The sequence below is a fragment of the Elephantulus edwardii genome, unplaced genomic scaffold (genome assembly GCF_000299155.1).
Source record: "Elephantulus edwardii isolate Elephantulus edwardi_28Jun2011 unplaced genomic scaffold, EleEdw1.0 scaffold00032, whole genome shotgun sequence".
NCBI classification, from domain to species: Eukaryota; Metazoa; Chordata; class Mammalia; order Macroscelidea; family Macroscelididae; genus Elephantulus; species Elephantulus edwardii.
Window position 1 is genome coordinate 5,864,944 of NW_006399782.1, and position 27,142 is coordinate 5,892,085.

The following is a 27,142-nucleotide window of genomic DNA, read 5'->3' on the forward strand; positions in this document are numbered from 1 at the left end:
TTTTCCTTCAAAGAGAGAAGAAACCATCACAGGAAGAAGGGTTGGTCTTGGACTGTAGTACTCAAATTTAACTGTTTGTTAAAAATTTCTCAAAGGATTTAAAAAACAAATGCACTAATGCTCAAATCTCATCCCGTTTGGTTGCTATGTACCGTTGAGCCAGAACTGACTTACAGCCTGATCCTCCAGCAGGTTTTCAGAGGCAGTAAATCACATGAGAGATGGCCCATCCTTCTCCCACAGAGAAGCTGGTGGTTTCTAATCATGTGCCTTCAGGATGGCAGCGCAACTCCTTATCACTAAACCACCAGAGCTTCCTCAAAAGGTCTCTATTTCAACAGCTATGAGTTTGGGCATAAGCGTATATTTTAGAAAGTTCCCACGTGATGCTGTTTTGCAGCCAGAGTTAAGAATCTCTTCTACTCTAGATACTTGAATCTCAAAGTGCGGCCTTTGTATCAGCAGGATTAGCATCACATACAAGACTGTTAGAAATGAAAAATCCCAGGTTCCACTGCAGCCCTAAATCAGAATCTGCATTTGAACAAGAGCTCTTGGGATTTGTGAGCTTGTTAAATTTTGAATCACTGTTCTAAAGCAATTTCTGCTTAGACTTTAGGTCAAAGTATGCCACTTTCAGGAAGTTGCCCATGATTGCACATGGCAATTTTCATTATTATCTGTCATTGAACAAGCCTGAACTCTCATCCCTTTATCACATAGTTTTGACTATTTTCAAGACACTGTTTTATAAATATTTTTCCCGCTATAACATTTTTCTGAGTGGTAGGTCTCCAATTATCCTTCCTGTGATTTTTGGACTAGGAGGCAGGGACAAACTTGCTTAGCTTGGAATAAAGGGAATACAGGGTCATGTTGCAAGGAGGGACAGGTCCTTGGAGAGGGACATCGTGCTTGGGAGGGTGGAGGGATGGCACAAGAGGGGAAGACCCTCTATGAGATGGACTGATTCAGTGACTGGGGTAATCGGGATGGGAGTGTCAGAGACAGTGCGATTGGCACAGGATAGAGCAGGGTTTAGGGCTGTTGTACATAGGGTCGCTATGAGTTGCAAACAACTTGATGGCACATAACAACAACAACAACATGTTGAAGCGAAAACTTTAAAAGCTTATTGGAAAGATTGTCTTTTGTCTTTTCAGCTTATACATTTATAGACCTGTTGTCACTTCCTTTGTATAAACAAATCAAAATTATAAAAAGCATTTTCCCACAGGACTTCCAGCGTTCAGTCAACGGTGCTAGGGAAATATGCTAGTTAACTGTTTTTATACTAAGCTGCTTCACTCAGGCCACTGGGTTCAAATCACCGCCAAATGCAAAGAGTCTCCTGGCTCCCGGGGGACAAGAGTCTGAGATGGGAAGTTGCTAAAAGATTAAAAATAGCTCATACTACATTTCCAACACATAACACACCACACACACCACTTACTCCTTATAATTTTGCAGGTGAGAATTAGTATTTGGAGAAAAGGAAAGAATTCAAAGCTGGGCTGGAACAAAGATGCTTAAATCATTGATTTAATCTGATGTGTTACCAACAAATATTCTCCAGGGACACATATGTCCTCTGGAAAACTTATTTTAAAAATAACATGTTTTCCCTGATTATAAAAGTAACACACAATCCCTGAAAGAAAAGAGAAAATTTGGTAGAAATTCAAAACCATAAAGTGTGCTCCTTAGACTTTGTCTCACATTCTTTGGGCACACTGTGAGGAAGGGCCAGTCTTTGGAAAAGGACATATGCTTTGAAACATGGAGGATCACCGAGAGAGAGGAAAACTGCAATGAGATGGACACAGTGAGCCAACACAGTGGCTGCAACATTGGGAAACGGCGGGCCTGGAACACAGCAGAGACTGTAAGGATGGTGCAGGGTCGGCCAAGGGTTTGCCCTGCCACGTGGAGGGTCACTATGACGTGGAAGCCAATTCAATGGTATCTAACAAGAAGAACATTTCTATGTCTCCCAGTCTTCACTTTCTATAGATGGATACTTAAAGATAAATTTTAAATTACACTGCCTATATGATTTATCAACAATTTGCGTTATGCAGATGACACAACCCTGCTTGCTGAAACTGAATAGGACCTGAAGCACCTGCTGCAGAGTGTCAAGGACTGCAGCCTGCAATATGGATTGAGGCTCAATGTCAAGAAGACAAAGATTCTCACCACTGGACCAATTGGCAGCATCAGGATGGATGGTGAAGAGATTGAGATTGTTCACAGCTTTAGTTTGCTTGGCTCCACAGTCAACACTCTTGACACCAGCAGCCAGGAAATTAAAAGGCGCATTGCCATGGGAAAGTCTGCTGTTAGGGACCTCTCCAAAGTACTCAAGAGCAATGGTGTCTCTCTGGAGACTAAGGTGCACTTGATACAGGCCATGATCTTCACAATCACTTGTCATGCATCAGAGAGTTGGACAATGACCAAGGAGGATAGAAGGAGAATTGATGCCTTTGAGCTGTGGTGCTGGAGAAGAGTATTGAGAATACCATGGACTGCCAAGAAAACAAACAGATTCATCCTGGAAAGGGTTAAACCGGGTGGCTCCTTGGAGGCAAGGATTCTGAGGCTCTGTCTAACATACTTTGGACATGTTGTGAGGAGAGACCGGTCCTTGGAGAAGGACATCATGCTTGGGAAGGTGGAGGGACAGCGCAGGAGGGGAAGGCCCTCTATGAGGTGGATTGATGCAGTGACTGTGATAATCGTAATGGGAGTGTCAGAGACAGTGCGATTGGCACAGGACAGAGCAGAGTTTAGGGCTGTTATACATAGGGTCACTATGAGTCGCAAGCAACTCGACAGCACATAACAACATCAACATACTTTTTTATGGGAGCTCTGGTGGCTAGTGGTAAGAAGCTGCATTGCAATCTCAAAGGAACACAGTTCAATTCCCCAGCTACTCTGCAAAAGGAAGGGCAATCTCCTCTTGTGCAGTTTACAGTCTCTGAAAACCCACTGGAGGGTCAGCTGTGGGTTGGTTCTGACTCAATGGCAGACAACAACAACCACATACTGTTTTATAACTTTCCCCTTTTAACTCAATAATATGGCATGAGCACTTCCCCACGCCACTACCTAGTTTTCAAAAGATCATTTTAATGGCTTTTAGTATTTATGTAACAAATCTCTTACTGTTGTGTTGTTGTATGTGCCATCAAGTTGCTTAAGACTCATAGTGACTCTATGTACCAGAGCCCTAAACCCTGCTCTATCCTCTGTCAACCTTACTGTCTCTGACACACTTACTCCCACCACCCCAGTCACAGAACCGATCAATCTCATCATTATTTATTTGCTTATTATTTAAAAAAATGCTCAGCTGCTTACTGAAAGATTGGTAGTTCAAACTCACCAGAGCTTCATGGGTGAGAGATGTGGCAGTCTGATTCCTTAAAGATTTCAGCCTTGAAAATCCTAAGGGAAAGTCCTACTCTGTCTTAAAGGGTCACTATGAGTCAACTGAACCTTGCTGTATCCTAGGTCACCTCAGGAGCTCTGACACACTCAAGGATACGACAGTGATCTGATCTGTTGTTCATAGGTTGGCTACGAGTCATAGTTGACTAAATAACACCTGGATCAACTCAACAGCAGTGGTTTTGATTATTTTTATTATTATTAAAAACAATGTGATGCAATGTGAATGAAGGATAGTGTGAAACACAATGTATATGAACTTTGTGTGCAAACCAATATATAATAAAAATGTAAAAAAACCCAACAGTTCAATAATGTGATGATCATCTTTGTACATTTTTTCTGGGTACATATAATTAATTAGCTTTCCATCTTTTACTTTAATCTTTCTTTAAGAATATTCCTAAAAGTAACATTAATAGATGAATGAATACAAACTGTTTTTGTGCTAAATTGCAAGGCTGCCACACAAGCTGTTGTCCTAATTTACATGCCTGCCAATAGTAAACAAGAGTGCCCATAGACAGTGTATGTCTGGGACAATTGCTTGAGTGTCTCATTTCTCTCCAGTCTCTGATTAATAAGCCCCTTGGCTCTCGAGGCTTAGTGCTAAGGACTTGTTCTGCAACTCAAAGGCACACGGCTTGAACTTACTGGCTCCCTCACGGGAGAAAGATGGGTACTCTCTTCCCGTGCTAAATACAGCCTCTGAAAACCCACTGGAGGGTCAGCTCTGAGTTGGTTCCAACTTGATATCACATAATCACAACTTGGCATATTGTATCTGATATGGTTAGGTAGATGGAGAAGGGGAGCTGAGAAGTTAGCATGTGGTTGGGAGAAGTACAGAAAAGGGAAGAGAGAACACGGGCTCACCTCAAAGATGAATTTGGAGCTGCCGAAGTTGGTCTTCTGTTTCTGCCAGAAGTTGTCGGGCTTAATGATGAGGGCCACATGGATCTCGGCTGGGAAGGCTTCCTGCAGTGTCTTGAGGAGGGGCTTGATGAGGTCCCACTTGGAGCCCCGCATGTCGATGATGACGGTGAAGCCACGTTTGCACACGTCCTCACTGTGGGGAAGTCAGAGTTCAGGCATGGTCACTTTGGGAAGCAGAGACTTTACAGCTCAAAGTAAAAGAAAATGTTTAGAAGAAGCTTGAATGTGCCTTCATCTAGACCACCCTCACTAACCTTATGCCAGTTTCCAAACTGGTTTCCTCATCTACTTTCCAAACCAACTAAAAATATTCCCACCTAGGAAAACTTTCTTGAATAAAGGTCCTGCATTATGATTAGAAAATAACTGGGATAAATTATGTATACTGCATTGAAACAGATGAGGGAGCTGTTTAAAAGGGATATATGATTAAGTATTATTGTCATGACAGGAGTCCAGAGCGAAGGCTGTATAGTGGAGTGGACTTGGGAGGAGGGATTGTAAAATAATGTAAGAATTTTTCTTTTACTTTTCAAAGAGAAGAGCAAACTGGAGGGGGAAGGGTGGGCAGGGAGAAAAGTGAAACAATGAATGAAGGGAAATCCAAAGTCTCTGTAAATTTTCATTAAAATTAATAATAATAATTTTTTTTAAAATAACAGGTTTTCTGTAGTGACTAGCACTTGTAGAGATGTTTATTTTAAGAGTATTTTTTATTTCATCTCCTTCCATTTCTCTTGGGAAGAGTCATGTTATCCCTATTTGAATATAAGCTGTTAAGATGGGGATCCTGCTGCCCCTTAACTCTGAGATGGGAAGCCGTTGGTACCAGGGCTGTCTGTCCCTGTGCCCACGTCAATGGCAGACACTGCCGCCTGACACTGGCACATTGAACCACTGAGAACAGACTGGGCCAACAACTTCTTCAACAAATGAGGTGATGCCTATTCGAAAAATTTATACAGAAAGTACTGATAACATATCTTTGCCATCATTAAGCTGAGCTGTATTACTTGTCTTCCAAATCTATGTCAATTTAAAAAGAACAGATTGCTGAGGTGTTCTAGTCAACAAATCAGGAGGTGGTGATGGTGGTGGTCTTGGTTGGAATGGTAGATACAGTCTATTTGTCTCTTGTATTACTATAAAGTAAGAGTAAAAACAAAATTTTTTTTAAAAAAGCAAGGATATAAAAATTACAAGTTAAATGGAGGGGAACAGCTAGTGAAATCACGGTCAATTGCAGTGACAATGATCATTTTGGGAAAAAATATAGACTAAGTGAATCAAGATTTTTTTTTCATAACTTACTAGGTAGAAAAACTTATTAATAATTGTTTAACACTTGGACTTTGAATGTAACTCCTCAGCACAGAATGGGGCGAGGGGCAGAAGTGAAGGTCAAAATAGTTGTAACATATTAGTTTGGAAGAAAACCCGCATTCAGATAGTTAAAGATCTTTTTTTCATCTTCTTGGTTTATATATAGCCTCTCCACTTATTTTTATAACTCAAATAGACTTTGTTTACTTGATGACTTAACTCTTTTGATACGAACACTAGTGTAGTATTTTCCCAAGAGTTTTTATCTTACTTTCCTATCTCCCAGCTTGTATTTGTTATAACATTCTACATGCATCTGACCCACAGATGTGCAACAGATGTATCAATTGCTCCACAGACACTGGAGGTAATGATTTAGTCCTAAAAGGAAACAAGAACCCGCTTCCAAGTTTCCTTCTTAAATCTCCACCACTGATGAGAATGCCACCAACTGGTAGAGACCGACCACACTCCAGTGACTGTCTGAAAGCCTCCAAGTTAGACCAGAAACTCTCCAAGTAGGGGACTTTCCAAGTCTTCTTATACTCTACTGTTCCACACAAAGGACTAGAGGCAGGAGAGGAAGGCCGAGTCTTATTTCTGCCCCAAACCCTGCATTCCAAAGGAAAGGAGTTGCCTCCTCTTCTCTGACATTTATTGAATCAACAAGTGGCTGCAGTCTTCCATAAATAATTTTCTCTCCCCATTGTCTCAAAGTAATATGAATTCTTAAAAGACAGGATTTCTTTACCATTGAACAAGAAATGTCTGCTAATTATAGAAAAATTGACATATTCAGGGATCTATGTAAGAGTACTAATAGTAGGAAAGAACTGATTTTTTTAAAGCCTTGGAAGCCTTATAAAGCATTTCTACTCTGTTTTATCAGGTCACTGCAAATAGAAATTGCCTTGCTGCCTATGAGTTTGGGTTGATTTTAGCTTTACTGTAAGACAGAAACTGTGGTTTAGTACTTGACATATACTATTTCATTTTCTCTTCCCAATAATGTTATATATTAGCCATCAAAACTCAAATTCATTATCATCAAGTTAGAATGAACCTACAGCCAGTCTCCCAGCAGGTTTTCAGAGCCTGTACACTGCATGAGGACAGGTTATGCATCTTCCTCTCTTGGAGCCACTGGTGTATTTGAACCACAGGAAAGGTGGCCTTGGGATTGGCAGTGCACTTCCCTACTGACTATGCCACCTCAGCTTCACACTGTTGTTGTTGTCGTTGTCATTGTTGTGCACCATCAAGTCAGAACTGACCCTCCAGTGGGTTTTCAGAGGCAGTAAATCACATGAGAGGAGACTGATTAACCATCTTTCATCTACAGAGCAGCTGGTGGGTTTGAATCATGTACCTCTGCATTCTGACTGTATCCTCTCCATGACATATTTGCTTGTTCTTTTGGTAGTCTGTTGGACATTCAGTGCTCTTCTCCAACACCACGGCTCAAAGGCATTAATTCTTTTTCTGTCATATTTATTCACTGTTGAGCATGCTCAGATGCATAACAGGTGATTGATCAGGCACACTTTAGTCTTCATACTGACATTATTGCCCCTCCGCAATTTGGAGAGATTCCTAACAGCAGACTTGACCAGTGCAATGCCTCTCTTGATCTCCTGACTGCTGGTGCCAAGGGTGTTGATTGTGGATCTAAGTAAGATGAAGTAATTGACAATTTTAATCTTTTCTCCATCTATCATGATGTTGCTGTTCAGTGGTGAGGATTTTCTTGTCTTCTTGACATTGAAATGCAATATATGTTGAATGTGAAGGCTGTAGTCTTAGAACTTTTGCTACAAGTGTTTCAAGCCCTACTCACTTTCAGCAAGCAAGGTTGTGATATCTGCATAATGCTAGTTGTTGATGAGTCTTCTTCCGATCCTGATCCCACATTCTTCTTCAGAATCCACCTTCTTGAATGATTTGCCCAGCATTGTAGACTGACTAGGTATGGAGAAATGGTACAACCTTGACACACACCTTTCCTGATTTTAAACCATGTGTATTCCCTTGGTCCTTGGAGATGATACAGCCAGAATTCTCCTTGGAGGCAGAGATGACAAAGCACTGTCTCCTGTTCAGTGAGAATGGTCTTAGGGGAAGCTATTCCTTGGAGAAGGACATCATGCTTGGAAAGATAAAGGCTCAGCAAAAGAGAGTAAGATCCTCAAGCAGATGGACTGGCACAGTGACTGCAGCAATGGGCTCAAGCACATCAGAGATGACAAGGATGGCACAGGACAGGACAGGGTTCAGAGGGGTTGTCCACAGGGTCACCATGTGTCATACTTGACTCAATGGCATCTAACAACAACAACAACCACCACCTTTGCATTGGCAGTAACTAGGCCACCAGAGCTCCCTAGAGCTTCGCATTAGGTATCTTGTTTTCATTGTTGTTAAGTGCTGTCCATTTATGAATACCACTCATGGTATAACCAACCTAAATCCTGCCCTATTCTGCACCACCTTCATCATCTCTGATATGGTAGAGCTCATTACTAAAGTCACCAAGTCCAACTATCTCATTGGGGGTCTTTTTTTCCTTCATGGTCCTCCATCTTCCCAAGCATGATATCCCTTTACAAGGAATAGCCTTGCCTAGTTACATATCCAAAGTATGAAAGATGGAGCTTCACCATCTTGACCTCAAGGAGCACTCTGGCTGCATTTTTTCAGACTTATCTCTTTGTTCTTTTGGCAATCCATAAGCTATTCAGTACACAGCTCCCTCACTACAACTGAAAGGCATCAATCCTTCATCTGTCATCCTTATTAACTGTCCAATTCTCTGATGCATAGCAGGTGATTGAGGAGACCATGGCCTGAATCAGGCACACCTTAATCTTTACACTGACATCACTGATCACCACTCTTTATAATTTGGGAGAGGTCCCTGACAGTGGACTTTCCCAATGCAATATGTCTCCTGATTTCAAGTCACATTAGGTATAATTATCTCCACATAAAAGATAATGAAATTGAGGCACAAAGTGTACCTATGATCACAAGACTAGTATGTGGCTCAGCAAAATTTCAGAGTCAGGACTGTCGACTTGAAAGGCCAAGCTCTGGACACTATATCACACTATACCCCTACTCTACATCTACTCCCTTACTTCTGGTGTTTTGTAACCATAGATTGGGGATGGGGTATTAGCCACTAGGGATTTAGTTAGGAATTTGGTTACGGAGCTCATAGGAGGTAGAGAAAATTAGGAAACAATTTACTCACACCTCATGATGCTACAGATTAGAATCAAGATCCATAGTGGTTTCTTGGCTGCGATCTATAGAGACAATTACCAAGTTTTTTTCTATGTGGTACCTCTGGCTGGATTCAAACCACCAACAGTCAAGTGCCAACCACCTACGCCACCTAGAAATGCATAACCTTGGCAGGGGCAGAAACAGGGGCTTCCCTCTCTTCTGCCTCTCACCTCATAAATATTTACTGAGCATCTATTCTGTGCCAAGCACAATGCTACCAATTTAACTTCAACTTGGAAAAAACAATAAGCAAAAAGCTAGTTAGATTTTGGTGTAGTGATTCTAAAAGAAAATAAAAAGGGAGCTATAAATACATAGAGGGCAGGGGACACAGGGAAGACTTCCTGGAAGAGGTGAACCTTGAGTTAAATTTTGAAGGATAAATGGACCTGATGTAGAAGTGGCTGAGGTGGAAGGTAAGTTCAGGTAGAGGTAGCAGTATGTGCCAATCACAGAAGCAAAAGAACATGGCATATTGAGAAATTCTAAGGACTTCAGTTAGGCTCGGGAATAAGAAGAGTAAGAAGAAGAGTGTCAAGACACAGTTCACTCTGAGCTTCAGAGACTCCTGCTCTGAGTTTTGAACCTCTTTTTACACACATTCCCCAGGACCAAGGAGATCCACCTGCCCAGTGTCCATGCCTGCCCTTCCTGTCCCTGTACTCCCATCACACCAAGAGACTCAAAATTCTGGCCCAAGCATCCCTAAGCTTATTTCTTGGGCTAATATATTTAACCAGGCATAAACTCCCCACCTCCACCCTGCCAAGAATGTGCACTCCTAGATGCCGTAAGTGGTTTATACTTGATTGTGGGTAATTTGAATACAGCCAGGGGTATACGGCATAAGAAAAATCTGGTAATCCTCTTCTGTAAAGATTATAGGCAAGAAAACCTTATAGATCTTGATTCTACTCTGTAGTACATGGGCCATCTTGAGTTGAGATCAATTAAGTGGAAAATTGTTCTGTTTTGTTCTTGAAACCTAAGGGCAACTATTTACAAGGAGGTAGCTAAAAGCAATGTGTGAGTTGGCGTGTAGATGTGTGGACAGGAAGCCTGTTGCAGGGTAGAATAGGGAGGGGGGGGAGAGAGGGACAGAGCTAGGGCTGGGCACTAACTCTCCTTGTGTTCTCAAGTTCTATCATGGAAAGCAGGAGCCCAGCCAGTCTACATTAGAAGCTGACATTCTAGGTCTAGGAATTGTAGGTCAACAGTCTACTTGTCAAGACAGAAAGACAGAACATGTTTTGTTTAATGGTTTCTTGGCTTGCTATATTACTTTGCAATTTCTAGATACATAGTGGTGATCCTGCCTCAGGCACCACCACATCAGAAGGAGGGCTTAAGGAACCAGACTTCAAATCATGATGTGCTGTGTGCCGTGGTGAGAGCCCTGGACTTCTTCTTAAAGGCAATAAGGAACCACAGAAGGATATCATTCAGGGGAGAAGCATGACCGAGGAATTTGGAAAGATGACCTTCCAGCTATGGAGAGGGAGTGAAAATTAGGGTCAGCCAGAGGCAAGATGAGAGTTTAAGCAGAGAATCACCTCTTCTGGATCTCGGCAACAATGGCTCCTTGGTGAAGCCTCCCTTCAGCCACTGTACTTAAAACTGCACCTGCCCACCTGCCAGGAAGTTTCGGTGGCATAATCTGTAGGGTGTTGTGCTACTAATCCAAAGGTGGTGCCTCTCTGGTGGTTCAAATCCCCCAGTGGCTCCAAGGGAGAAAGATGGGCAATCTCCTCATATGCAACTTAAAAACTTGCTGGAGGGTCAGCTGTGAGTTGGTTCCAAGTCAATGGCAATGAATCTGAGTTCGAGTTGTGCCCACCTGACACTCCTCTCCCCCCTCACTGTTGTCATCTAGACCACCTATTTAACTTATTTATATATATTGTCTGAAAGCAACCTCCATCAGTATAGGAAGGCAGGAACTTGAACTTGTATATCCATTCCACTGTGGGATACTCAGTGTCTTCTTCAGGGTCTAGTATGTAGTAAGCATGGCCTTGAACCAGTTCATTCTAGTTTGATCCCTTGCTGAGAATCTGAGGAGGTGTGTCAAAGACAGTGAGGTTGGCACAGGATAGAGCAGGGTTTAGGGCTCTTGTACATAGAGTCGCTATGAGTCACAAGCAACTAGACAGCACATAATAACACCACCACCATCACCACCACCCCTAGGAATACTCAATCAGAATCTGTACTTTAACAAGATCATAAAACACCATCTCAGGATCTATAAGAATCACTGGGGAAGCTTGTGGAAATGTGATTCTGATCCAGCATATCTGGGGTAGGGAGCCCTGGTGGCTTAGCATGCAGGGAGCTGTGCTGCTAAACCCAAAGGTGGTGTCTCTCTGGTGGTTCAAATCTATGAGCAGCTCCAAGGGTAAAAGATGGGCAATCATTTCCTGTGCAAGTTATAGACTCCAAAAAGTCACGAGAGGGTCAGTGGTATATGAACCAGTGTGGACTCAGTGGCAATGAAGGAGTGAGTGATCTGGAGTGGAAACAGCAGGTGGTCAAACGGGAATAAACTGGTTCAATACTCTAGCTGTAAATAAGACTCGGGGGGGGGGGGATGGTTTAGGAAGTTATTGTTGTTATTATGCCATGGAGTAGGAAGTTAACCCATAGCCGAACCTCCCATGGGTTTCAGAAGTAACACATCACACAGAAGGAGACTGCTCATTTTTCTCCCTCAGAACTGTTGGTAGATTTGAACCACTTTGTTTGGCAGTGCAACTCCTTACCACTAAACCACTGGAACTGAGAAAATAGAGCAATTGGATGGAAACTGGCGCAAAATTCCTGGGTCTGAATGCGCACTCTCTGTTCTCCTCCATTCCTACTTCCTATTGCTGCTGTTGGTAAGTACCATCGAGTCAGAACCAACTCATAGCTGACCGACCCTCCAGTGGGTTTTTAGAGGCAGTAAATCGCACAGGAGGAGACTGCTGATCCTTCTCCCATGGAGCAGCTGGTGGAGTTGAATCACCTGCCCTTGGGATTGCAGTGCAGTTTCTGACCATTAGGCCACCAGAGTTCCCTGTTTCTTATCACTAGACCCCCTCCACACTTAGGGATAGTCAATGACACCCTTGCAAAGGGGTCCCAACAATCAGCTCCTTATGTCAAGGTGACTTAAATTTGGAGTGTGATTCACAATCCAGAGCTGTCTCGTTAGTTATTCAAGGAGGCCAAGGTTAGATTTAACCTTAGACCATTCCATACACCATCTTTTCAATTCCCAACTCATTTCTCTTGCTCCCTTACAAGACTTTCCTGGAGCACATACCCTTAATAAATCATATGCACCTTAATAAATCAAAAGAACACACTTAATAAGTCATAAAAAACCAGTGTCTCAGACTCTGGTCTTGAAAAATCCCACCTAAGACAGTTGTTATTTTTGAACAACAATGAACAATAATGCAAACATTGCATACATATGTAGATTTCATGTTGTGTGCTACTGAGTCAGTCACCAATGCTTCTGTCCTATGGAGCCACTGTTGGTTTTGAACCTCTGATGTCTCAGTCAACAGCCAAATGTTTAACCATGTTACTACCAAGACTTCATAAGTATTTCACAAATACCTGAAATTCTGGTGACAGCTTGCTATATGGACTGGAAATTCTCCTTTGGGAGCCATATACTACTTGACACATGGTAGGTATCAAATAAACATTTGTTGAATGAGTAAGTTCATGTATGTGGTAGTTGATGAGCACAGAAGTGGGTGAGATCCCCAAGTAAAAAAAAAAGAAGATCAAAAGAATCATTTTCTGAGCCTACGGTAAGAACTGAACTGACAGGAATATTAATGTTTAGGAGATTGCTGAAGACAGCAGATGAGCCTGAGGAAAAAATGCACAGAGGTTATAGAAAACCAGGAGAGGAGTGAGTCAAAGGAACAAGGGTGGGAAAAATTTCAAGGATGAACCAAAATGGTAAAGGATGCACAGAAGTAGCTCTTAAGTTGCAATCATAACTATTGTATTTGGCAAATAAAAGGCTACTATGTTCTCATTGGTCAGGCAAGTTCCACTGAACTGATGGGGCAGGAATTTTATTGAAGAAAAGAAACAAGTTTTCCCAACTGAATTATGGGGTGATTAGAAGCCAATGTCAAAGTCATTAGTTCTGGCTCTTGGTGTACTGTCATCTGCTGGCCCCTTTCCCACCATTCCAGAAGCATCAAGCTCTGCTCACTGCTCTTCAGCACCCTAATGTACCCCAATCCCCTCAGCAGCTCTCACTTCCAGACTCAACACTCCTAGCCTACTCATCCTCATGGGAGTAGTCTGGGTAAACCAATTTACATCAGACTATGACTAACACATAGCCCTTCTTTCCTCTTTTTGTTTTTCAAAAAGATGTTTATTAGGGCAAAGCACATTTGAAGGAGCAGTGTCTTAAACTGTGGAACAGGGAAATGGAAAGGAAAGGAGAGCTCATGATCCCTCCTCACCTCCCACACACCCTATGTTAGAGGGTAGCCAGCCACTGCCCCAGCCCACTTACTCCTGCTCTGTCCTACCAGCTTCTCGTCTGGGGCTCAAGGCTCGTGTTCTCTTGACTGGTTTCTCACCCTTTGTGATAAATTACATTCCCTTCAAACTGAGCTGTGAACTGTTTCATAGACTCTCTGGGGCTCTTAGGCCAGAAGTCATAAATGTATAGTGACTGATGATTGATCAGTTGTTCTTGTACTCAGTTCTAGACCATTTACTCTTTTGTTTGTTAAATGTCCCTGGGTCTGTTTTCACTCAGTGAGCCTGTGCTATCATGTTTTTACCACCTATACTATCACATCCCAAACGTTCGCAACTTTTGTTATCACCTAGAGCATTTGTTTAAAAATTATTATTCCAGGGGCCCTGAATGAAAGCTATCCAGGACGAGACTGGGACTCAGCACATTCACACTTTCTTAGGTGCATTTTATGAGCGTATGAAGTTTCTAAATCTAACTGCTGTTGTTGTTGTGGGAACTGATACATAGCTGACCCTCCAGCAGGTTTGCAGGGGCAGTAAATCACACGAGAGATGACTACCCATCTTTCTTGTGCAGAGCAGCTGGTGGATTTGAGCCACATACCTATGCATTGACAGCACAGTTCCTTACGACTAAGTCAATGAAACAATTTATTATTTTCCACTATTCAATAATTAGAGCTAATTAAGTCTAATTAGGATATGCATTAATACATAGCAGTCAGTAAACAAGACAGCAACACTGAAATACTATCAGAACAATATTCGCAAGATGAACAAATAGTCAAATCATATAGGAACTCGTCAAAAAATGTTATGAGGTTTATGCTTAGCTTTATGCTCCATGGAATAGGATAAATTAAAGCAAGGAAGTAGGGTTTAGGCAGATTCCTGTATTTGGATTGAATTTCTCTGGATCTTTTGGCAAAGACTGATAGCTCCTCCTCCCTGGGCTTACAGACTTTCTCTGAAGGGCTAGGTAGAGGCTGTCGAGAAACTGCTTGTGCCCAGTTAGATGCTTCTTGGGAAATTTGCTTTCCTGTGCTTCTGAAAACTGCCATGAAATCATTGGAGTTTCTGCTTCTTATCAAGCATCTGACCTGGTAGCCTCATCTAAAAGCTCTAGACAGGTTCTAGATGTCTCTCTAGGGCCTATTTTAGTCCTACCCATATCTGATGCCCCCAAAGTCCTCTCTCAACTCATTAGCCTGTGAGCTAGGTGAGTGAAACTTCATGTCTGATTAATTCAAGCATGAGAGGGCTTCAGCTGGTGGGTTGATGCTAAAAAATAGATGAACAGACGTTGTGACTGACTCCTTGAACACCCTGGCACTTTCACACATTTTGGTCACCCACCTACCTGTTTGGACCAACAATTATCACCCATGGTACGAGCAGTTAGGAAATAAAGAGATGCATTGGACTGGAAAAATCTGCAGTTAGGGACCTTTCCAAATTATTGAGGAATAATGATGTCAGCTTATGGACTAAGGTGTCTCTGATTCAGGCCATAGTCTTTCTGATCACTTGCTATGCATGTGAAAGCTGGACAATGAATAAGGATGATGGAAGAATTGATGCCTTTGAGCTGTGGTGTTGGAGAAGAGCACTGAATATCCCATAGACAGCCAAGAAAACAAATAACTATGTCTTGGAGATGGTGCAGCTGGAGTGTTCTTTGGAGGCAAGAATGATGAGGCTTTGCCTCACGTAATTTGTACATGTTGCTAAGAGGAGAGGGACATGATGTTGGGAAGGGTGGAGGGTTGGCAAAGGAAAGGAAGACCCCCAACCAGGTGGATTGATATGGTGACAGCTACAATGGGCTCTTGTGTGTCAGAAAGTGTGAGGATAGCGCAGGATAGAACAGGGTTCAGATATTTTGTTCATAGGTCACTACGAGTCATGCTCGACTCAACAGCACCTAACAACGACAACAACTACGTGTTAGGGGAGCTCTGGTACCCCAGTGAGCAACAAGTTGCCAACTCTAAGGACTACAGTTTTAATCTACCAGCTGCTCTGCAGGAGAAAAATGGGCAATCACTTCCATGCAATTCAGAGTCTCTGAAAACCCACTAGAGGTCCTCTATGTTTCAATTCCAACTTGGCAGCAATGAGTTTGAGTACCTACCTGTTTGGGTTTTGGGTGTTGTTTGTTTTTTTAAATTTTCCTCCTCAGTCTTAACTGTTATTATTCTTCCAGTACTGTTTCACATATATATCAACCTTAACTTAGGGAATAGGAATTTGGGAACCAGTGTCACTCACCAAGTATTGTACCTGGCTAGCAGAGTAGAGCATCTGTTAGTAGCAATCCTAGGCCATGGTTTCCATGGTTTCACTCGGGGTTCTCCTCTCTCATGTTTCTCTATTATTCATATGGCTTTCAGAGGCCTGTTATGTTAGAAGCTGATGGCCAATTAAGTCTGTCTTAATCTGGAAGCTCTGCTGAAACTGGTCTTTCTGAAACTTACAAACCAATGGCATAGCCTCTGGCATCATCACAACTCACAAGTTACCTCAGTACAACAAACTGACAGACAAGTGCTGTACTAACAAGAACAAATGATAAACAAGCATATACACACCTAGGAACAAACAGATGTGTCTTGGAGAATAATGCAGCCAGAGTGCTCCTTGGAGGCAAAAATGGCAAAGCTTCATCTCACACACTTTGGGCATGTTGTTAAGAGAGTCTATTGCTTGGAAAGAGATATCATGGTTGGAAAGGTAGAGTCAGAGAAAGAGAATAAGACCCTCGAAGAGATGGATAGACACAAGGATTGTAGCAATGGGCTCAAGAATATCATATGTGATAAGGATGGCACAGGACATGACAGAGTTCAGATGTAATGGTCACGGGTTCGCTATGAGTCATATTCAACTCGATGACACCTATCAACAACAACAAATCCTCTCCAGCTTTTGCTACACTCTCTTGGACTCCTGCCAGAACATGACCCATGCCAAAAGTGAACTGCTATGGATACCTTTTTGTCATCTGGCCAAAGGACTGAATTCAAATCCAGCTTTCCCCTAGGATCTAACCTAATTTCCTTTGTCAAGGCAATTTTTCCCTTGCTAAAGTAAACAACTTATAATCTAAGCTTCTGTTAACCCCCTTTGAGTTTGAAGCTTGCATTAGACATTGACTCCTCATCCCTCTATGCCTTTGTGCTTATTTGCCCCAACACCATCTTTGTTTGGCTAACTTCTACACACATTTCAAAACTCAATTTATATTTGTCTTCCTCCAAAAATGCTTCCTTGACTGATACATGCTCTCCATCCCCATTGGAATAAAAGCATTGCCTATGTATGCCATCACCCTGTATTTCCTTGCATGACACTTTTCATATGTGTATCAGCTATTAACCTGTCTTCTCCAGCAGACTAAACCTTCCTTTAGAGCCTTCTATCTCTATACCTCAGCACTTAGTCACTTCCTGAAAAGGCGACAGATAAATGAGTACATAGATGGATTGATAGTCACATATTAACCTCCTATACTGATGACACAAATACAACACACAAGCAAAAGACTGCTGAAGATTATTAAAAAATGACTGGAACGGTACATTAACAGAGAGCTATCAGAAATAGAAGCTGGATTTAGAAGAGGCCGTGGCACTAGAAACATTATCGCCAATGTCAGATCAATCTTGATTGAAAGCAAAGAGTACCAGAGGGATGTCTATCTGTGCTTCATTGACTATGCAAAGGCATTTGACTGTGTAGATCACAACAATTTTGGCTAACTTTGAGAAGATTGGGAATCCCCGAACACTTGATTGTGCTCATGAAAACCTATACTGGGACCAAGACGCAGTCATCAGAACAGAGCAAGGAAACTCTGCATGGTTCAAAATTAAGAAAGGAGTGAATCAGGGATGTGTCTTGTCTAGATACCTTTTCAGTCTGTGTGTGGAACAGATAATCCAGGAAGTTGGACTTTATGAGGAGGAGTGTGACATTAGGATGACTCATCAACAACCTGCATTATACAAATTACACAACATTGCTTGCTGAAATTGAGGAGGACCTGCAGCATTTGCTGCAGAAGGTCGAGAACGTAGCCTGCAATATGAGCTGAAGCTTAATGTCAAGAAGACAAAGAGTCTCATCACTGGCCAAATGATAGCATCATGATGGATGGAGAAGAGATTGAGGTTGTTAACAATTTAAGCTTGCTCAGCTCTGTAATCAATACTCTTGGCAAGATAAGTTGCATTGGGAAATCTGTTGTCAGGGAGCTCACCAGAGTACTAAAGAGAAATGATGTCAGTCTAGAAACTAAGGTGCACCTGGTTCAGGCCATGATCTTTGCAATTACTTGCTATGCATCAAAAAGCTGGACAATGACTAAGTATGACAGAAGAATTGATGCCTTTGGGTAGTAGCGTGGAAGAAGAGTCTTGAACTTGAATAGACTGCCAAAAAAATAAACAAGTCTTTCTTGGGGAGGATGAAACCAAGTGTCTCCTCGGAGGCTAGGATTTTGAAGCTCCGTCTCACATACTTTGAGCACATGGCCAGGAAGGATCAGTCCTTGGAGAAGGTCGTCATGCTTGAAAGGGTGGAGGGACAGTGTAGGAGAGGAAGATCACCAATGAGATGGTTGACAAGGTAACTGGGGCAATGGAATTAGGTGTTTTGGAGTCAGTGAAACTGTCTCAGGATAGGGGCAGAGTTCAGAGGTATTATACATAGGTTGCCATGAGTGACAGTGACTCAACAGCACATAAAAACAACATTGATTACAAACTTGTTCAGGCCAGGCTCTATCTGAGAAATCTCTGTATCCCTTATAGAGATTTACATAGCCTCAAAATAAGAATCCAATTATAGAGACAGTACAAAGATAATATCATACCATATAAATATACTATGTTACCCACTCACTCACTAATTTATTCATCCAACAAATATTTATTAGGCACTTATTTCTGTGGTAGGCCCGGCACTAGGCCTTAGGAATATGAAAATGGACAAAGAGCAAGGTAAAAAGAATAAATGCAAATAGAATAAGTCTTAAAATCATATCATTCCGTCAGAATAGACTCTGTGAAAAGTTAACATTTAAGCAGAGACTTTCACCATGACAAGAAGCTAATTAACAGGACGCTTGTGTGAAGAACAATCCAGGCAAAAGGAAGAGCCCATGCAAAGGCTCTGGGTAGAAAAGAGTCTCTGTGTTGGCTGCTCTTCAGCTGCAGGGAAGAAACAGGGAGTGAATTTTGTAAAGGAATAGAAAGTCAGCAGCCAGACCGAGATGACCTCAAAACATCACGCTGGAGAGAAATAGAAAATAAGAGTCAAACTATTGAACCTGGAGCAGCTTAGCAAAGGTGGTGGTGGGGAGATCCATATTACTAAGGATAAAAAGATAACGCTTACTGAACACAATAAGCTTTTTATATATGTATATAGTCTCTTATTTTTTGTTGTTGTTCTATATACCATCAAGTCAAAACTGACCCATAGCTGACCCTCCAGTGGGATTTCAGAGGCAGTAAATCACACGAGAGGTGACTGCTCATCCTTCTCCCACAGAGCAGCTGGTGGTCTCCAACTGTATGCCTTCAGGATTGCAACACAGCTTCCTGCCATGGTTTCCTCATAAGAAACTGCTATTATCATCCTGCCCAACACATATGGAAACTGGAGTTTAGAGAGGTTGAATAACTTGCTTAAAGTTACCAGGAAGGGGTAAAATCAGGATTTGAATCTAGATCTGTTTGACTCCAGAATCAGAAGTGTTTCCAGTGCATGAAACCACTGAGTCTATAAACTCGAATAATATTACTGCTTATTACTGTTAACCTTCTTTTTCAGTGTTGAGGGCAACAAGTTCTAGAGAAGGAATGGAATTTCTCAGGGTCACAGTTCAGTGCTGTCTTGGACATCAGGGCTGTACATCCAAGTGTCAACTCCCCTGCTCCAGTTCTCCTTGATTCTCATTGAGAAGGAACTAATGCACAGCTGAGCCCCCAGTGGATTTTCAGAGTCAGTAAATCGCACGGGAGGAGACTGCTCTTCTTTCCCCTGTGGAGCAGCTGGTGGATTTGAATTGCATACCTTTGGGTTGTCAGCCCAACTCTGTACCACTAGGCCACCTGAGCTGCTTTTAAAGCCATTAGAATTCTGGGAAAAGTGGGGAGGACCCCTAAACCTAACCTTCTTTAAAGAAGCAAATATTAAATAATCTGGAATGAGAAGTCAGGTATCTTATGTTGAATACAAATTCCTGCTCCAGAAATTAGGACCTTCCTGTTCATGGTCTTCACTATGCTACCGCAGCACAGTAGCCCAGTCCTGTTTGCTCTAGCTCCAGTGCTGGGTGCCTCCAGAGTTTGACAGGAATGGGTAGCAGCATTCTAGGAGACCAGCTGAGAAAGTAGAAAGAGTTTCTGCTTCTCTCCTTGATGTGTTCTACTAGCATTAGATGCAGCTATGAATGAGGAATGCTCATACAGCAGGGACATGGTCACCATGGGAGGTTCAGAAGCCCGGTGGGAGAATCATAAAGTGCAGTGCTTGATTGGTGATGGAACCAAATTAACGTTCAAGTCAGATCTGAGTTATCCAGGGAAGGTGACAAATTGAACAATGGAGCACAAGGCTAGACTGGCCACTGAGGAATGGATGACAGAGGAGAATGTCAGGCAAGTCAGTGACTCCTTGATTAATAAGAGTGGCACCATGCCAGACATATCCATCTCTGGTCATAATTATAGACGGAGGCAGGGCTGACAGTGCAGGGCCCACTGTGCCCAGACTGCTCACCACATGCAGACAGAAACCAGAACACCAGCAAAGGAAAACAGCCCAAACAAGTCCTTTACTTCACACTTTTCTCTAGACCTGGGCAATACCGATTTACTGCAAATCCTTTCACTACAAGAACTGAATTCTCAGTTTAGAATTAGAGAAAAGTCCCTAAGAGTTCTGAATGAAGGAAAAGATTCCCCTGACCCAACTAGGTGAGAATTTGCAATTTCTCCGGCGTATCAGAGAAGCTCTGGCTGCAGGATTGAGATTTTGGTGTCAAATATCTGCTAATTACTATGATCTACCCAATCTTCCCCTCCATCCTCATTGCTAATCTAATAGCTTCAGTTTTCAGCAAAGGTGATTGCCCCTAGGTAGACCACACCTACACCTACTTTCTTAAACAAGCAGAAATCAGCAGGTGTTAAAGAAAAGTGTTAGTGGCACATTAGCACCTGCTTTTAGGAGAGAACAGTTTAAAAGCGATATATGACAGGGTATTAGGGTTATCACAAGAGTCCAGAATGAATATAGTGGAGTGTACTCGGCGTGCTGGAGGGGGGGAGGCAGGTGGGGGGGATTGTATACCAGTGAAGGAATTTTTCTTTTACTTTCAAAGAGAAGAGCAAACTGGAGAGGAGGGTGGGCAGGGAGAAAAGTGCAACAATCCATGAATGGAAATCCAAAAATCTCTGTAAATGTTCATTAAAATTAATGAAATAAAATTAATTTTTAAAAAAGCATGTCTTAAACTCATCCTTGAAGATCCTGAAGACAGAAGATTGAAGAGGAGCAAAAGGAGTTCCTATGGGCTCAAGTACAGGCATGCCTCAGAGATATCCCAAGTTTTCTTACAGTTCACTACAAGAAATGAAACCATGAAAGGAGGTACTCTTGTACCTTTATCAGAGGAGCTGCAAGGACTATCACCATAATGAGCTCTCTAATAACATGTGTTTTAGCTGCCAGCAAAATTTTCTTCCCATCTATGCTAATTATGAATATTATGAGCATTCCAAAGAGCTTGTGTTTTTCTACCCTTTAAACAATACTTGTTTTTCCTTTATATTTATGATGTAAAGGTCACGCTTTATCCAGAATTTGTTATGATTCTCACACTTAAATACCTTTGCATAGTCAACAAAGCACAAATAAACTTATTTCTGGCATTCTCTGTTTTCAGCCAAGATCCATCTACCATCAGCAATCATCTCTCTCATTCCACAACCTCTTCTGAACCCAGCCTGAATTTCCAGTAGTTCTTTATCAATGCACTGCTCCATCCATCTTTGAATAATCTTTAGCAAGAGTTTACTTTTTTGTGATATTAATGATAGTGTTCAATCATTTCCATATTCTGTTGAACCACCATTTTTTGAGTAGGAACAAAGAAGAATCTCTTCTAGTGAATTAACCAAATTTCTGTGCGTGATGAATGAGCATGTCCAGAGCTGCACCTGTTTCCTGAAACAACTCAACTGGCATTTCTTCAACTCTTACAGTCTTCTTTTTTTGCCAATACCTTCAGTGCATCTTGGACTTCTACGTTGAGTACCACTGGTACTTGATCACATGTTACTTCCTAAAATGAGTCAATACCAAGCAATGCTTTTTAGTACAGTGACTCTGTATTCTTTCCATCGGCTTTCGATGGTTCTTGCATCATTCGATAGTTTGTCCACAAAACCCTCAGTATTGCAACTCAAAGATGAAAGACTAAAGCCTTCTGTATGAATTACAATTCACCATGAAGAAATTAAAAAGTCTTACAACTGGACCAAAAGTCAAAATTATGATAAATGCAGAAAAGATTTAAGCTGTCAATGATTTCGGTTTACTTGAGTCCACAATCAACACCCGTGAAAGTAGCAGTCAAGAAATCAAAAGTAGCAGTCAAGAAATCAAAAGATGTATTCCATTGGGGAAATGTAATATAAAGGGCCTCTTTAAAGTATGTAGGTAAGCAAGTATGTCATTTAAAGACTAAAATGCATCTGGCCAAAGCCATGACATTCTCAACTGCTTCATATACACATGAAAGTTGGGCAATGAAGAAGGAGGCTCTAAGAAGAAGCGATGGTTTTGAGTTGTGGTGTGGCTGAAGAGTAGTATCAAATACACAGGAACTACCAAAACAACAACAAAAAAAGTGTGTCTGGAAGGAAGTACCAGGATGCTCCTCACAGGCAAGGATGGTGAACCTTCATCTCACATATTTGAGGCATATGGCCAGGAAGCACCAGTTCTTCAGAAAAGACATCATGCATAGAAAAAGTAGAGGTGCAGCAGAAGAGTGAAAGAAAGACCCTCAATAAGACAGACTGACGCAGTGACTGCTACAAGGAGCCTGAACAGGGTGGAGATTTTGAGGATGGTGAGAGACAGGGTAAAGCTTCAATGTGTGGTTTATAAGGTCACTATGAATCATAGTCTACTAGTGGGAACTTAACAAGAACAAATCCTAGCAACTGTCACTTGCTTCTTCTCTATATTTAAGTTTAACAAAAAAATTAGTCCAAATTCCTGTCCTTTTAGAGTCTACGGAAATTTTATACTGGAGGCCAAATTGGGAAGATTGGCATTTTCCACTTCTTAAAAGTTTACTGCTTAATGATACCTAAATAAAGTTGTTTAAGACAAACTCTGAAAGCAATTGCCTGGGCAAAGATATAATTTTCTTTGCTGGCTAGGCAATGGTAAAATATTTCCTAGCCCAGATACCAGCCAGGGTTACACTCAGCATTCCCAGGTGTGGTCATAAAGCAATAGGCTCAATGGCCTAAAATAACACAGGAGGCCATTTACCCTCTTAAACCTGGTGTCCCCTCTTGCTCCTTGATGTTACCTTTAAAAAAACAAAGCTCTTCATAAAAGTCAAGCCTGATCAAAAAGAACAAAGGCTTTTCAGTCAAAGGAACAAGCCACAAGTTGAAGGGAGCCCAAAGAAGTGGGTCCTAGAGGAGACAGCAGGAACTTGGGTAGGATGGATGTAATATGCAGCCTTCCAAGGCTCATAATGTCTCAGAGGACTCAAGGTTAGTTAGTTCATTGTTGCTGTTCAGAACCAACCCACAGCTGACCCGCCAGCAGGTTTTCAGATGCAGTCTTACCACAGGCCACTAGAGCTTCAGGGTTAGTTTACCGGCAGAGATTCAGGCATGTTTGTTCATCAGCCAGGTCATTTTACAACCTCACAGGCTCTAAACACAATTTAATTCACCAAAGGAGGAGATCTGCTTTCTAAATCAACTAGACTAGACACAACAGGACATTTGGAGCGTGTTACTTTTGGCACAAGTCTGTCTTGGTGGAAGTTTGACCAGAATGCTTCTTGGAGTATGTGAAACTTCATCTCATACTTTGGGCATATTTTTAGGAGGGGCCGGTCCTTGGAGAAGGACCTAATTCACGTAAAGGTAGAAAGTCAACATAAGAGGAGAAGATCCTCACCAAGATTGATTGGCATGGTGACTTTAACAATTGGCTCAAATTCAAAAGGGATCTATGGGTTTATTGTCATGACAGGAATCCAGAATGAAGGCTGCACAGTGGAGTGGACTTGGGGGAAGGGATTGCATAACAATGAAATAATTTTTCTTTTACTTTTCAAAGAGAAGAGCAAATTGGGGGCCAGGAGGGAGGCGGTGGGCAGGGAGAAAAAAGTGCAACAATGACAGAATGGAAACCCTAAGTCTCTGTAAGCTTTCATTAAAATTAATTTTTAAAAAACCCAACAATTAACTCAAATTCACTGAGGTGCGGATGGCACAAGACAGGGTAAGATTTAGATCTGTTGTTCATAGGGTTACTATGAGTCATGGTCAACTTGATAGCACATTACAATGATTCTTAGCTTGTTTGAGACATTCAAAGAAAGCACTAAAATAATTGCTCCTACAACTTTTACACTGGCTGTCTAGAGAGGAAAGAAGAAGGTTCGGGTGAAAATGGAACTGAAATTGGCATTTATATTTCAAGATAGCAACCTTGTGTTATTTCCAAGTCTCTCACACACAGCTGCCCACCCTTTTCTTCTGAAGCACCCAGAGTGGGCTGCAGAAATAAAATGGAAAGCACAGCAGCAGAGGAAGAGAACCAGAACCTTTGCACATCCTGTCCCATCCTCCCGATGCCTCCACACACCCCAGAGCCGTCCTCCTTTGGTCCTCTCCATCTGCTCCATCATTCCCCGGCCATCAGCTATGTAAAAATGAAATAGTCTTTTCACTTTTTTTTTAAAGTATCATTTAAGACTGTAATTTATAACCACTGAGCATCAGATAAAAGGGGTATATATAACACTGTGAGAAAGAGAAGAAAGCTGATGGGACGTGAGAAGCTGCACCAGGGCTGCTGGGTGTCCCCAGCTCTGGGCCTGCACCCACCCTGCCTATGCCCAGCTATACCACGTGCTCATTCTGATCCCTGTTGCCATGACCACTCCTTCTCTTGTTGCTTCCCCTCTTCCCTCCCTCCTCATCTCATGGGATCCTCCTCTCTCCAGTTGGGCTCTGGTTTCCTGGCAAGGTAGGTGGAATCCTCATTAATAAACCACACGTTTCCTCCAGGAAACAGCCCTTGCTCAAAACCTGCCTGTGTACACTTCTCTTTCACCTTCTTAAGTAACATTCACTTCCTTGAAAGCTCAGTGCCATTTGCCTGCACAGATGCCTTCATTCAAATGACATCTTTTCTTTTCTCCAGTCATATACATTTTTATTATATTAGTTTATTTATAAAATTATAATACAGTGTTTTTCATACCAGTTCCTTCCCATTTCCCTAATCTCCCCTCCCCACACTCAAAGGGTATCTTTAAGTCCTTACAAGACCACTCACCAAGCCATGCCCAACTGGGCTTTATGAACAGAGGAGCTGCATCTCCACCAGGATCGGTGGCCCTCACCCTGGCCCCATGACATCAGGACAAAGAGGACTGATGAAGGAATGGTATTTTGCAAGAAAGGGGGGAAAAAACCCCAAACAACCAACCAAAAACCTATGATAGCTTAAACATTGGTGGGAACCTGGAAATAACAAGGGGAGTGTGGGAGAGTCAGCGGGAAGAGACCTGAGGGAGAGGACGCAGTAAAGTATTTCAGAAATTTCTGGAACTTGAAACCAAACAGGCAGGGTCAGGCACCAAGGGTTCCAGGTCTTTGCTGAAAATCTGAGCTAAATAAAATAGGCTTCTCATGAGTTAGTTCAGCAGTTCCAGAACATTGGGCAAGAGTAGAATCAGCCCATGACAGGGAGGCCTGGTCCTGGATGCATGCTGCACGGGGGAGGTCGCCAACCATTAGTAATATCTCCCACAAACTCGGCCCATGTCAAGAGGTGGTAGGGGCTTGTAGCAAGCCCAGGATTAGTGCTTTGGACCCAGCAACACTATTAGCCAGCTCGATGATCTTGGGAATAGCAGCACACCACTCTGGACAGTATTCAACCCTTTTAAAGTAAATAAATTGCCCTGGTTGACCTCTAATGGCCCCTTCTTGCCCTAAGCTCTGGGATCCTATCCATCTACTTCCTTTAAAATCCAGGTCAAATTTTACCTCTAATACATTATCTCTGATTAATCCAACTCGTGCACTTGTTTGAATGCTGCCTTTAAAACAATCCATTTTTGCTGATCCTATAATCTCAACTGGACTGCAGGCCTTCCTGATGGCAAGACTGGAATCTCCCTTCATTAACTTGCACATTTAGGAACAACCTCAAAAAGCCAAAGAATTATTGTTCTCTCTAGCATAAATGTGCACCTCGGGCTACGCAACTGCCTGCACATCCACAGGCATCTGAATTCCAGCTGGACTGACAAGCAGCGGTCCTGATGGAACCCTTCCTTCCTATCAAGACAGAGTAATGATGGGAAGTGGTTCTTGCCTTCTTCCAAGTCCAAAGCAGGGAGTTTGTTATGCATCTAAGCCTGAATTCCCTGCCAAGAAAAACAGAGCATGTTCTGAGGAAGGATGGGTCTGGAAAGGAGAGGACATTCTCTTCCTGGGAAGGGAATCAGGGTAGAGAGTACCACAGTACTAGATTCAGAGCTCACCTAAGGCACCAGGCCAAAAGGAGTTTCTATGCAGAACCTGGCACATGGATTACTAGCGATGGGAACAGATAAAATACCAGCTTGAGAGAGAAAAGTCTAAGAAATCAGAAGAATAAAAACACATCTGTTTTAGAATGTTTTGAACTAACCAAGGCTGGTCCTTACTTGCCCTACAACAGGTCAGGTGAGGAAAGGAGAGAGAGACTGTGGAAGAAAAGGAAGGAGGCACCAGGGCACCCGAGTTTACGGATTATGTCACTAATTATCTGGAAAGGTGTTTGTCCTGGCTGAGTCACTGGCTCTGGCAAGGCGCTCCTGTCTGGGCTCCAGGAGAGATGGGGCTGGCTGTCAACACTGGCTCAATTTAGAAACAGGAGTCCACCTACTTGGTGAGTTTATGCTTTGTTCCCTTACATGTTCCTCCATGTACCATCCTCCAGCAGGGGCACTACCTCCCTCTCTGCCACAGAGGCCGCAGGCCCAGCCCACTGGGGTATAGCCCCATATGAAGAAAGGACAGGCCAAGAAGATCTGTATTTGGTCTCAGGAGCTTCATGTCTTGGAGAGAGATCCCTGCAAGGGCCCTAAGGAGTCCAGGGGAGGGTGTGTGGTGAGCCCTGTTCTATTCTCCTTGGGTCTACTTGAATTCAGCTTGCTGTTGTACAAAACCAAGATCCACCATCTCTGTCTAAAGAAGTTTTCAATGTTTCTTTTTTTTATTATTTTTTTATTTTAGAATTTTTTATTTCATTTCATTATTTTTTTGTGTGTACTGTCAAATCAGATCGGACTGGTACA

General features: G+C 42.3%; 1 protein-coding gene across 2 annotated transcripts in view; it reads right to left on the bottom strand.

The window, feature by feature from the left end:
* Positions 1-27,142, bottom strand: part of KALRN (kalirin, RhoGEF kinase) — a 797,511-nt gene that overhangs the window by 552,781 nt on the left and 217,588 nt on the right. For both annotated transcript variants that reach the window (XM_006884214.1, XM_006884215.1), the window contains exon 4: positions 4,336-4,528. In XM_006884214.1, coding sequence (XP_006884276.1) covers positions 4,336-4,528 — 193 coding nt within the window. The remainder of the gene's footprint in view (positions 1-4,335; positions 4,529-27,142) is intronic.